Source organism: Zootermopsis nevadensis, unplaced genomic scaffold (genome assembly GCF_977971745.1).
Source record: "Zootermopsis nevadensis isolate Lab colony 2312 unplaced genomic scaffold, Znev_1.0 Znev_ptg000028l, whole genome shotgun sequence".
In the NCBI taxonomy this organism is placed as follows: Eukaryota; Metazoa; Arthropoda; class Insecta; order Blattodea; family Termopsidae; genus Zootermopsis; species Zootermopsis nevadensis.
This window is the reverse complement of record NW_028259160.1, coordinates 1569860-1583783: the sequence shown is the minus strand read 5'-3', so window position 1 is coordinate 1583783 and position 13924 is coordinate 1569860. Positions and strand designations below refer to the sequence as shown.

The window sequence follows — 13924 nt, the reverse complement described above, 5'->3', positions numbered from 1 at the left end:
TTATATACAGTAAAACCTTGCTATTCCAGACATCACATCATCTGCTTAGACCTAATCCAGTTATTAATGCAGTGTGTGCGACACTCCATTTTTCTAGCCTGCACTATGATGGCCAACCCCTCAGGGACCCACAACAGTGGGTAAGGGGACTGGCATCCCCAAGCTACCAAGTGCCTGGGGGTATAGCTGGGTCACCCTACCTCCGGGGGCTGCAAATATGGAGGTCTGGTCCTCCAGGTTGGGGGGTGGGCGTGGGGCTGACAACCCAACCCTGTAAAAAGCAACTTGTTACGAAATCAGATTAACTGCTGAATGGACTCATTCATGGCGGACTGGCAAATATTTTCTGTGAATGAGGAAGAATGGAAGAAGCTTTTGAAGACATACAGGGCTATAGAGATGATGATGATGATGATGACTATGATGGTCGAGGGATGTGTTTTAACATGTATCTCTTTCTTGCACCAAACACACTTATTCAGTGGCTGTTTTTTAGTGGAGTTATTAGACTCTTACACCATAATGTTGTGCTGTTTTTGCTATTTTAATAAATAAAAATGTTATGGGGTAGCTCAGTCAGGTCAGTGTCTGACTAAAGACTGATTAGCATCCAGACTGGCTCTGCGGTCCACCCAGCCTCCTATCCAGTGGGTACTGGGGGTCCTTTTCCAAGGGGTAAAGTGCAGCTAGGGTGTGACTGACCACTCACCCCATCTAGTGCCAAGGTCAAGAATGAGTAACATCAAAACCCTCCCCCAAGTGCCTCCATAGCATGTAGCAGGACAGCTTAACTAAACTCAATTAAATACGATTTTGGGGTTATCATTTTTTATCGGGCTCTTCAATTCTCAGTCACATAATATGTAAATAGCAGGTTTGAGTAATGTAATATTATGGTAACAAATAAGGCATGTTATTTACTACATCCCTTTTGCACATCTCTTTCAAACTCTCAGGGTGAATAAGTGTAAGAGATAAAAATATTTGTAATGGAATAGAGGTCCTGCATGGATTTCAAAGGAACAGCCTATGATAAAAATACTGTAATGTATTTTATTGTCTTTACAATAATATAAATTATATCATTTGCATACTATTACAATTCATCTTCTGTTACATACTCAAAGAAAGTATTTAAACAGCTTATGTAAAGTTAACTTTAATTTTAAATCCTTACAGATAACAGCAAATGACACCTCACAGCAGCATCTGGGAAAAGTCATAAAATTAGCCACAGTACTCTTGTCAGAACAGCGAACATCAGCAGGAACAAGGTGTAGGGAATGAGATGATGAGATGTAGGAGCAGCTTCTATCCCAGACACCTTGCCCCAAGATAGTGGAGAGGTAAGATCATAAGATAGCCTTGATGATCCCTTTTGTAATGGCTCACCATTCATAGAATACTTGCTGCAAGATACAATCTTAACAGCCACCATTTTTCCCACTAGTTCTCCATGTTTTGGCAGCAGCACCTGCAATAATGTTCACAAGTTACATAATATCCTTCATAGGGAAGAAAAGAGTTAAAGCTGCTCATTAGTGCAATTACTAATCATGAAAGTCAGGAATCAACATTACAGTACATGTTATTTATTCATTTAGTCTTGGTTTACCTAACAACAGTGTCAAATACTAAAGACATATCCTTGAAGCTCACAATGGCTTCACATTGTACGAGGCTCGTCCTTAAAGTAGGTTTCCCTGGGGCCGTTTACAGAAACAAAACACAATTTCATGGGAATATTTATTGCAACAGATACAGCAAGTGTCCAGCTATTTTTCAACATATTCGCCACCGGAATTGAGACATTTGTCATACCGTGGGACCAACTTTTGAATACCTGTGTCGTAGAAGTCTGCCGCCTGGGATTGGAACCACTGTGTGACAACCATCTCCGCCTCTCTGTCATTCTCAAAACTCTGACGCTGACCGGACAGGAATTTCTTGAGGTGTAGGAAAAGATGGAAATCACTGGGAGCGAGGTCCGGGCTGTAGGGTGAATGATTAAACACCTCCCAGCTGAACTCCTGCAGGAGACTTGCTGTCCGTCGAGCCGTGTGCGGCCTAGCGTTATCACTGACCGCACTTCACAGTCGGCGGGAGCTGGAATAAGAACCTCCATCTTCAACAGCTGCAACGATGCTACTGTGAGAACGCGGGAAGTACCGTTAGTGCATGCGCCATGCTACGTCATTGCTCTATCACGTACGCACAGTCGCTTCGCTCAATATAAGGTTTGCTAGCTGTGGGACGAGTGGGAAACTTACTTTTGGGACGCGGCTCGTATATTGACTTAAGCCCTTCTTACAGGGCACCACAGATAAACTGTTGAGTAATAGGATGATTAGTGAATAATAATTTGAAAACAGCATTGAAGGAAGCAGTTGCAACCTAATTTAAGGTACTATCCCAGCATATGTCTGGGGGAACTGAATAAAATAGTGAGAAACCCCAGAATACCCAGTCACTGGGCTATTTGAACCCAGAAACAGAAGTGTTGATCACTTGATGACAGTTGCTTCTTACTGTTTACTTACAAATAAACAAAAATCAGTACTCATGGTACAAGATATTTATTTTGCTAGAATATTGGTTCCCTTGTAACCGGCCACAGGCAGTAGAATTCTTGAGGAACTGGCAGAACCCATCATTACTATGTTTACAAGAGCCCACTATCTGGCCTTATACTGAGTAAATATAATCTATGATGCTAAAATACAATTTATTTAAAAGCCATTTTAATATTATCCTTCCATGTATGTCTTGGTTTTGTTCACATGTAACAAAACATTAGTACACATTCATTTTACAAACTGTATTTAATGATGCTGTGTCATCTGCTGAGATTATATGGCACCAAATGAACAATGGCATGACAAAGATGTTGGGAGAATGGTCACTATCTCAAGATAGCATCTTGGCATCTGTCTTGATGTACTGAGTAAAACCATGACATGTTGGTAAGAACAGTTGGTCTTTCAGTTTATATCTAAAATGGAGACCTCATGAATATGATCCAGAAAGGCTAACCCCTACTCTGCAGTGATTAATGCTGACTTAGCCTTATTTTAGTGTTAATTACCTGTTCATAAAATTTGTTATGGCCAACATAATGTTTCCTGTCATGCGACACTTCAGTCACCAATACATCCTGCACCTCTCCAATTTTGTGACTGTAAGGTTGGTAAGACTGGAAAAACTCTGACAACTGTCTTGTCCTCTTCTTCACCTATTTGGAAGAAACAGGAATATCTCATGTGGCCAAAGCTCATGTACGGTGTATTCCACTATGCCTTACCTGAAAACTTGTCTACTTGTAACATTTATTTCTCATTAAATTATTATTGTCTTGTATACCAATGCTGTTATTATACATACAACAGAAGCATGTTTGTGTAAATCTCTAAGCATGACTACCTCTTGTGCAGGAAGTCTGGGCATTCGTGCAGCAGGGGTTCCTGGCCGTGGGTAGAACTGGTTGATGAATAAACTTGGAAATCTGTATTGCTTACAAAGACTCATGGTATCTTGGAAATCTTCTTCTGTCTCTGTTGGAAACCCACAAATAATATCTGTAGCAATGGTGATACCAGGAACTCTAGAAAACAATAACACAAATGACAATTACAATATTGTTAGCGTGGTTAAATAAAGAAAGATGAGATGGATGAGGCATGTAGCATACACACAAGAAAGGAGAATATGTACAAAATCTTGGCCAAAAATCCGCAAGGGAGACATACAACTAGAAGGGAATATTAAAATGGTTCTTGAAGAAATAGGATGTGTGGACATGAATTGGATTCAGCTGGCTCAAGACAGAGTTTAGAGACAGGATCTTATGAACACTGAAACAAAGTTTTGGATTCCATAAAGGCACAGAATTTTTGATCAGCTGAACAACTATCAACTGTAGTTCCACAGAGTTAGGGATCTGTTGTTCACAATAAAATGTTTTGCATGGCTATATCATCTCTTAACATGTACATAAACATCGCACCTCTAAATACTGAATATACATGTTCATGATAGTCCCAGCAGAACATGCCTTATAGGCAGAACTAGTTCACAAGCAAGGAAAGAGTATTAATTACTGTCTTTGTTACCCCTTACTGTGTGACATAAAGACAATATTTATTAACTGTTATAAATGTAATCTCATTATACAGTACTTCAATAGAAGTACAGAAGTATACCTTTCACGCAAGTAATCAACAACTTTCTGGAAATCTGCCCTGTTGTATTCTCTCTTCATGTCCCCAAGCACTGCATCACTTCCAGACTGCACTGGGATGTGTAGGAAACTATAGACTCTTGGATGTGACAATATCTTTGCCATTTCCTAGTACAATATAACATGTACACAAATTTAATAAAGACTGTACAACCTAGTACTAAAAAGATCTGTGCAACATTGCAGATCTTCACGAGGTTATTTTACATAATTTTCCATGATGGGCCATTTTTTAGAAAACATAAAAGTTAAATTTCATTCTCATTTGAAGTAGGTGTTATATTTGGTATAAACCAAAATCAAATTGATCCAACTTCTGGCATCGAGGCCTAATATCAAATTACATTAAAATCTACTGAGTAGTTTCTGATATGAAACATGCAAGGCAGGCAGATGGATGTGACCTCTTCACATCAGATGTAATGGTTATACTGCCAATGGCTTGGTTACCAGGATCTTAGTAAGAAGCACCTTGTATGTGTTTCACTGATATTCATCCTCATACCTCTAAGTGCTCCAGAATATAAGGAGGATTAGTCATGCCAACTCGCATCATGCAGCCACAGGGTATAATCTCCACTAGCTTCCAGAGGAGCTCTGGTAGATTGGTGTCAATGTCTCGGCCATATGTGCCAGTGTCTTCAGATGTCAGCCACAGCTCACATACTCCTTCCTTAAAAGATTGCTGGGCTCGAAAAACAATCTCATCTGCAAACAGAAAAAAAGATATGACAAAAGGAACATAATTCTGTAACTGTACACCTTACAGTTTATATGAATGATGCAAATGGACATACCCTCATATTCTTACTAAATTCACTGCATAAAATGGTTGGTGTTCTTTTGTGTCTGATCTCATTTGTTTTATAACCAGAAAACTAAATCTCTTGCAAAAGAACCTGAAAATTCAACACCAGTATTATGAAAGCTCACCAACAGATGTGATCCTGAGCCAGTTCAATTTGTTTCACATCCTTCCAACCACTTTCTCAAAGAAGATTCTTAATACATAATCTTCCTGTCTTCCATGTGATCACATTCCAAGATGAAGAATTCTGTCTTCTGGGTTGTTGCGCTGTGTAGTCTGGTCGATGTTTACCAACATTTCAGAGGTCATACTGCCTCCGTCATCAGGGCTATTCATCAACCCAGAAGACAGAAATCTTCATACTCACCACTGTGAAAACCTCTAATCTTACATTCCAAGATGTTTCCCCCACCAAAATTCTGTATTAATTATGTATTTTCATCTATAAGCTCGATGTCAAAATCATCACAATCTCCCTTTACTGTCAACCATAACAATACTAAACCTGTATGAATCTTGGTACAGGTCACTCTTGTTATCTTTCGATATCTGATTTTCACATTCACACTTTCAGTATTACAAACATCAATATACTATCTGTGGCCAAATTTTATATGCTATTGCCCCATATACAGTAAGTCACCTGTATATATCGTTCATCCCCCATTTGACGTTGGCAGTAATTATGACATTTTTCTTTCAGAAACTGAGATGTCTTTTTTGGAGGCATGTGATATTCATATAAGTATGACCTTTGCTAGTGTCTCTCATCCTTATTTTATCAAACCTTGTAATGCACATGTGTTATCACATCTCCCCTCAAGATGATAAATGCGTTAGAGGTATAAGTCAACTGGAGTTTGTATAACTCTGATATGCTGATACAATTAGTGCTGTGAATTCCTCAGGAGTTTCATCCAAGTTATAAACAGTAAAAGGTTCACATACCTGGAGGATAGCTCCCAAGGTCACCTCTCGCATGCTTTGTTTTGCAGTATGTGCACTGATTCAGGCAGCCAGTGTTGATTGGAATAATTTCAATGAGTGGATTCTTACGAACTTTAGGCAGGAGTAATGATGCTCCTCCAGTCTTTCTTCCCCCTTCCTTTTTCTGTCCAAAGAGTCTTACAGTATGACCTGAAGAAAGTGAAACAAATAAATACATTTAAATATATATATATATTGCTAAACCCATGGAGCAGAGTTGATAGTCACTTAGCCACTGAATAAATTCCCACTATTTATGGAAACAAAATGGTCCCTGCCATGTTCACAAGAGACCACCAATGGTACCTACATTAACCCAGTAGAATCAGTTAAAATACTGATTGATTTTAATATTATCCTCCTTCCTATGTATGTCTAGGTCTTTGAAACACTTCAGGTTTTTCAACCAAACTTTGTATATTTATTATCTCTACCATGCATATTATATTCATCCTAATAATTAAGGTGAAGTGTACAAACATGCATATACATACATCATATGCTGTATCTGATAACTTAACATGTTCTTTCACATATTAAATCTTCTAATTTGAATTTGATGTTCTCACGGCCCAGAACAGGATCCGGTGGAGGGCTTTGGTTAATTCGGTGATGAACCTTCGGGTTCGGTAAGTCATCTAGTTAGTTAAAAGAACCTGAAGCTTAAGCTTCAACACAGAATCCATAAATGGATGCAATCCTAAGCCAGTATGATCCACCTTCCAATCTCAGTGTTATGAAATGAGATGGAAAATTTTTGTTTAAATAATATGTATTTCCTGAATTTATGTTCCTTCTACTTTGATTTTTAAACTTAATTTATATTTTTTATTGGGGTACTTAATTTTAACTATATGACAGATGAGGAGTTCACCTCACACACACCTCTCAATAGAATTTAAAATATATTTGTGAATTATAACATTTTTAACAGGGAATCTACAGTAACATTACTTCATTACACCAGATAGAAGTTCCTCTGTATACCTTGTACCTTTAAGAGTCTCTTCAACCACTTCAACAACTCGGTCAATCTGCTGTACCCCAATTACACTCAATCCATGTAGGAAACCAGTTTTTGGTGCTCCTTGAGGAACACAACCTGCAACAACCACTGCCTTTCCCTTTCTCTGTCCTGCTTCCACTTCATTCCTACCAAAGAAGAAATACTCTTTCTTTAATCTTTACAAAGCGTTAGGGATAATGTCCTCTAGCATTCTTTCTTATTTGTTTCACAATGAAGTAGTCAGCAGTAGATTCTGACATCTTTATGCTGCAATGAAATATTCAATGACAGAGCTAACTCTTCTCAAAGAACCTATGATACACAGCCAAAACTGTATTTCCTATTCACTTCATTATTCTGAATGACAGACAGTGCACGAGCAGAAAATATTAATCCTGACCGATAATATTTTCCACCATAACCTGTGTAAAACATAGAGCAGAAATAATAATAGTTCCTGATTTATAAAGTGAAGCTTTTGCAGTGACCGAAGTTAATGAAAGACTCTCGGGCAACAAGCTGCGTCAGGTGGCAGAAATGAGCCAAATGTTACTTTTACACAGTGAATCATACATTTTAAGAGGTTTCAACAACTCTAATGCTACACAAGAATTAAATATTTTATGGGTGTTCTTTTAACACTAGAATAGCATTATGGGCTTAACATGTCTATTCTTCCAACTGCAAAACCTCTCATTCCTGAACTCTGTCAGTTTTTTGAAAAAGTGTTATTTAGCAAACCCTTATTAAATTTATAAAAATTAAAAATTGTCAGTATTACTCACTTTATGTGAAGACCTAACACCAAACACAAAATGTTTTGGATGAATGTTTTATGTGTTAAAGTGTAGGTAATTTTATACTATGTATTACTTTTACATAATGAGCCATTTTTCATTTCAGAGCAATGACCATACATGGCACTACATTGAACTGCATGGCACAGACTTTGTTCATGCAATATCATCTTGGAATAATTGCAAGGTAAGGATATATAAAAAATATATACACTGTGGTGACCTGCTATGGAATGACTTTCATGCCAATTTAAATTAAAATTGAATTACTGGTTCAAAACATCAATGAAGAATATACAAAGCTTAGACTTTCAAAAACCAATACAGTATAAGAATTGGCATTCCGTCAATTTTCCTGTAACTTACATAGTTTTCAATTATTTTATATTTCAGTTGTGTTAGTGCATACACAACAAGAGTGGAAAGATCTACTGGAGGGAAGCAAAACTTTTCCAAACACACACTTTGCTATTTTATACATCTGACTGAACTAGACATTCATTATTATTACAAATACCAATCAATTGCTATAAAGCAAATCAGTAAAATCAGATCTGAAATTTATTTAAAGTACTGAACTAATACAAAGCAAAATTAAACTGTTCAATTTTCAGTGCAGACTCCCAATAACAAAATTCCTTCAGTAACTGTGGAGATGAACGATTTGGACACACAAGATTCCTTGCTATTATCCAGTCATGTCATACACGTCATGCAAAGGGCACACTGAAAAGGTAATTTATATATTATTTTATTTGTCAATTGCATTTTATACATTCTAGATATCTACCTGAAATGATCCTCTGCAGGGTTTTTAACAGTACAGCTGTTCAGAAGCCACAGGTCTGCATCTAATTTATTGTCTGAAATAACAGAAGATACCAGCATATGAGAACTGCAGCAGTGATACAGTTTTGTTACTTATGTTGTGCATTGGAAAGATGTAATCATTGAATGATGGATTTCATAAGAGTAGTATCCTGTTAGAAATAATGAAAGCCTAGTTAACTTGTGCTCAATAGGCCATGACATAGCTCAGGTGGGTAGTTGCCATATTCTCACCAGGGGCCCAGGTTCACACCCAAGACAGTCCAGATAGGATTTGTCGTGGACAAAGTGGCACTGCGACACATTTTCCCAGACAATGGGCCTGGTACCAGTCACAGTTCGATACAGACATGTTCAATATATGCTAAAATCTCAGTACTTTACAGCCCTTGCCAGAAATCAGTAACTATAGCATTACAGCCTCCTGAGTACTGCACAATCTCAAAGTATTAAAAGTTACTGATGTTCTTAGGAGATATACTGCTGTCTTCTTCAGGGTCATATTGAATCGAAAGCAGCATCACAGGGCACATATTACAGGACTATCATAAAATGGTGTAAACAATTATGGCACATGCTGATTTCCAACCAAGTCAGACTATTTGTAATGTTTCCACTGGCAAGTGGTGCTGTCAGGTGATCACTCATCTGAACACTGACCATGAAACAATGCTCCAAAACTTGACTGATTTAATCATTTTCTCTGTTCTTTTATTATGCTGCTAAGAGAGGAGGCTTCCACCATCTGTTTACAGAAATAATCTTGTTCCCTGTTCATGGAAGTTGATATAAATGTCCTGAAGAAGAAGGCAGTAAGTTCTTCACTGTCTGTGATACTCAGAAGACTCAATTTAATAAACATGGACAACTGTGAAAGTCTCAATTCTCATACAACTCACCTGTTAAAGTATAGCCGTATGCTGTTAGGAGTCCTGCCATATATTCGCTATCTGAGCTGTTGTGAGCACAGCCCCAGGTTTTTATATAAATTGTCTGTGTTCCTGGGATGATACTGGCTGGTGCAGTGTACGTCTCTACTTCTGATTCATGTTTAACTTGCGCATTTTGTTTCTTTCTTGCTCGGACGGTAACTGATTTCTTGTTGCTATAACGCTCTTTTGGAGTTATATCTTGAGAAGAAATGAGATCCTCAATATCTCCAACAATTTCACTGCACGCTGCTGGCATCTGAAATACACACGTGTAGGGAATTTTCTGACAGTCCAAGGGCAGAAACTTTTCTTTTCATCACCATCTGGGGCCCACTCAGCCTCCTATTTGCTGTCTATACACAGCTCTTTTCCTGGCTGATACAGCAGCTGGGGCTTGAAGTTGACCACTTACCTCCATCAAGTGCCAAGGTAAAAAATAATCACAGCTTTACCTTTGCCCCCCATACTTTTCCATGGCATGGAGCTTAATTAAGCACAGGAAGAACTTTATCTTCACCTTCACCAGAAATCTACAATTCTTTAACTAAAAATAAGTGATTCCTGGAGCCTGAAATATCAAACAATTTATTTTAATCTGCATTATTATATACGTGTCAGTTTTTTTGTCAAAACATTCAAGAAGTATTGTCCTTTCTCATTGTTACAAATGAGTACCAGTAAGGATGGTGGTCATCTGGCCTGCTGCTCTATGTAACATTCTGTGTACGAACATTTTGGAAGAATGCACTGTCTCCATCTTTGGGGTTGGATAAGGACACACACTGTTCTTCCAAAATGTTGACAAAATGCTACAGCCCAGACAATCACTGTCTGTATTCAAATCACCATAAAAACCTTAAATTCTATAGTTCCTACCAGTATTGTTTGTGTAGAAAAATTGCAGCATAAGATAGCTCTGACATAAAATGGCATATTAATATTTTATATCAATATTTATTTCTGTATAAATGAATGTCATATAGTACCAGAGTATACTGACATGTTTATTGTAGTTCCCGACAAACATAGTAAATCAGTGAAATTTGGGAACCCAAAACTTTAATTTTATTACATGAAGGTCTTTGTAAGATCCTTTGGCATGTTTTTATCCTGGAATGGTCTGCCAATATTTATGGTGTTCCTTGCATTACCCAGTCCCTGCAACTCTCCCAGAGATGGCCATAGGCAGACTCAGGTCCTATAAACAGGTGCAGAGAGCCCTTTCTAGGTAAGATGAATCGAACAATGAGAGTGATATGGCATAATGTGACTGAGAAAGTGTGCTACTTCTAATTTCAATTACTTCTTCTTCCCTCTTCTTAGTTTAATGGCACTTTGTAAACTGAGTAGGTTATATGGAGTCAAATGGGAATATTAAGAATTATGAAGGATAGAGAAGTTTTCAGCTGCTGTCTGTTTTAGGCCACTACCTTAGCATTTGCCCAGACTTCTTTGGGCAAAATTCGAAGAAAGTAAGGTTAGCTAGCTTGCAGGATGAGATCATTTAACCATACCATTTGTTACCGATTTCTAAAATTTCCTTCTACAAAGTATATAGCAGTTACACTAACATGGGATCGATGGAAGACCCAAATTAACAGCAGCAACTCTACTATACACTACTATTCTTAGTCATACCCGAATCTCGTTAAATCATGAGCTACATAACCTAAAAATAAATTAATTTTAGCCTATTCAAACAAAAGACAGTGTATTAGCATGTTTGAATTGCATGTCGTTCTGAAAATGTTGAAAGATCAATATATGTACGTGACCATAAACTAATGCAAAATCTAAAGTTAGAATTTTGGCATTATGCGGAGTGTAGCACTACAGTTTGTAGCCTTAGAAGCAAATACAGTAGTTACTTTGCCCCTATCCTTTGCAAAATATTTCGGAACTGTAGAACGACAGATTATTCTGCATAATACACCAACAGATGGTAAAATAAATTAAAATGAGATACAGTAGAATAAAATATCATTATTTACATTGTGTGAGATGTAACAATAATGTGACCACCTGGGCACTCAGTTACTGAACCACTAAATATTACAGCTCTGAATAATATCTTCAACACTTTCGCTGGTGAATATTGTCAAAATATTTACGCACCGTTTCTTCGGCACAATATAGCCACGAGGCAAGCTTGTGAGTACAGATAATACTTATGCCGCTGCGCCCCAAATAAAATTAAATTTCACTAGTATCGACCGTGTTAGTAAACTGTAGTACTGATATTGCAGACGTGCATAGAGAATTACAATCTTTGAGATCTTAGGATACTACCTTTATTCAAATGTGTTTTAGTCCATACGGGAAGTCTAGCAAGAGCTATAATTTAATAATTATAACTTATCGCTCGGAGATCCGTTTCTGTGGACAGTTTTCAATAGCAGAGTCCGACAACGTTAACATTTTCAGATGTCACCTCAAAGTATTGCACTTGTTTCAATATTCGTAATATCAGAACATGAAAAGTGCTTCATACAACCCCACGCAAACTCCAATGGTTCATCAGTTATCACTAACAAATGAAAAGTTAAACATGGATTTCGCGTGACTGCCGTGGTTAAACCTTACACAGAATATTACCCAGAGAAAAGTCAGTATGTTTATGTTACCATGTCAATAAAAATCATTCTGGATGTGTTGAAAGAAGTACCAACTCCCTTTCTTGGAAATGGTGAACATATTTCAGCCTGTTAATTTACTGAGTTATGGCTATCATAACTGAATAAGGTATAATACTGAAGACGTATCACCATAACTTCCAGTGGGGTTGCAAAATGCAGTGCCTTCTTTGTTGAAATGTGTTGGTACTTAATTATGATAGAAGATACAACTTAAGTTTTTTGACAGAAAGTATACCTTTTAAAATATAAAAAATGGCATGCATGGAAAACCAGCAGAATGGTTGCTTCTTGAATACAGTAAAGTAACCAAATGTACCACCATGCAGATATATGGGGAAGTAGAGGTATAGCTCCACACATTCTTAACCTCAGCACTAAATGGAGGTGAGTGGCCGCCTTCACTCTCCAGCCACTTTACTCCTGAGGAAATAATGACAAGAGGCCAAATTGGTCCGACAGCTGGCCTGATTATTATGGCTAAGAAAAATCCTGCCCTCTTGGGAATTAAATCCCAGTCATCCAGCCCACATCTCTTTAGTCGCTATACTGACTGAGCTGCCCAGTTCCCATATATTTAACAAACAATATGTTTAAGATTTCAAAAAAAGCCTGACTCCATTATGAGAGAAGTGTTATACAGTATTCTTATTGAATTTGGTATATGGAAGAAGCTAGTGAGTCCAATAAAAATATCCTTAAATGAAACCTGTAGTAAAATTCGTATAGGTAAATATTTATCTGATTCACTTTTCGTCAAGAATGGTCTGAAAAAAGAGATGCTTTTTTCCATTGCTATTTAACTTTGCCTTTGAATGCACCATCAGGAAAGTCCAAGGTAGGCAGGATGGTTTGCAGTTGAATGGGACACATCAGCTGTTGGCATATGCTGATGATGTTAATTTGTTGGATGATGACATAAATACAATAAAGAGAAACACAGATGTTTTACTAGAAGCTAGAGGAAGGTGGACCTGAAAATAAATTCAGAAAAACTAAGTAAATGTTAATATCCTATAAGCAGACAGACAGGCAGAATCATATTAGGATGTATAATAAATCCTTTGAAAGTGTTACAATGTTTAAATATTTGGGTACAATAACAAATCAAAATGATATTCATGAGGAAATTAGGAGACTAAATTCTGGAAATGCTTGCTACTTTTTAGTTCATAATATTTAGTCTTCCTGGCTGATTTCTAAGAACCCAAAGATTAAAATATATAAAACAATAGTTTTGCCTGTTGTTTTGTATGGATGTGAAACATGGTCTCTCACTCTGAGGGAGGAACATAGATTGCAGATGTTTGAGAATAGGGAGTTGAGGAGGATATTTAGGCATAGGAGAGAAGAGGGTGGGGTAGGTAGAAAACTACATAATGATGAGCTTAAAAATTTGTACTCCTCCCTCAATATTGTCAGGGTGATTAGGTCAAGAAGAATGAGATTGGCAGGCACGTGGTATGCATGGATGGGGTAAGAGGTGTGCACCGGGTATTTGTCAGGAAGCTTGAAGGGAGGAGGCCACTGGGGAGACCAAGACGCAGATGGAAGGATAATATTAGGTGGGATCCATGGGAGATAGGAGTTAAAGCCAAATGGATTTTGCTGGCCCAGGACAAGGACCGGTGGAGGTCTTTGGTTAGTTTGGTGATGAACCTTCAGGTTCCCTAGGCCATCTAGTTAGTTAGTTAGT

The 13924-nt window shown here is 37.7% G+C and overlaps 1 protein-coding gene across 9 annotated transcripts; it reads right to left on the bottom strand.

Moving 5' to 3' along the window:
* Window positions 1–1033: 1033 nt before the first annotated feature.
* Window positions 1034–12354, bottom strand: LOC110833749 (threonylcarbamoyladenosine tRNA methylthiotransferase). Of its 9 annotated transcripts, none has more exons than XM_087357297.1 (11): window positions 11885–12156; window positions 10596–10793; window positions 9563–9851; window positions 8626–8698; window positions 7027–7184; window positions 5994–6182; window positions 4743–4945; window positions 4200–4345; window positions 3421–3601; window positions 3086–3232; window positions 1034–1474 (listed from the first exon to the last, which is right to left on the bottom strand). In XM_087357297.1, the coding sequence occupies exons 2-11, from the start codon at window positions 10620–10622 to the stop codon at window positions 1220–1222; spliced, it is 1668 nt and encodes a 555-aa protein (XP_087213423.1). In that variant the 5' UTR covers window positions 10623–10793; window positions 11885–12156; the 3' UTR covers window positions 1034–1219. The 9 variants fall into 9 exon arrangements, with proteins under 9 accessions (XP_087213423.1, XP_087213421.1, XP_087213427.1 ...); XM_087357295.1 differs by lacking the exon at window positions 11885–12156 and adding an exon at window positions 11587–11847; XM_087357301.1 differs by lacking the exon at window positions 11885–12156 and adding an exon at window positions 11587–11847 and having other exon boundaries at window positions 10668–10793.
* Window positions 12355–13924: the final 1570 nt, after the last annotated feature.

Coding starts and splice junctions, on each gene's coding strand:
- LOC110833749 (XM_087357297.1), bottom strand. CDS start 10,622: ATGTTTGTCGGGAACTACAATAAACAT. Junction 4,946..5,993: donor CCTTGGGAGCTATCCTCCAG/GTATGTGAACCT, acceptor TTCTGTTTGCAG/ATGAGATTGTTTTTCGAGCC. Junction 3,602..4,199: donor GTTGATTACTTGCGTGAAAG/GTATACTTCTGT, acceptor ATTGTTTTCTAG/AGTTCCTGGTATCACCATTG.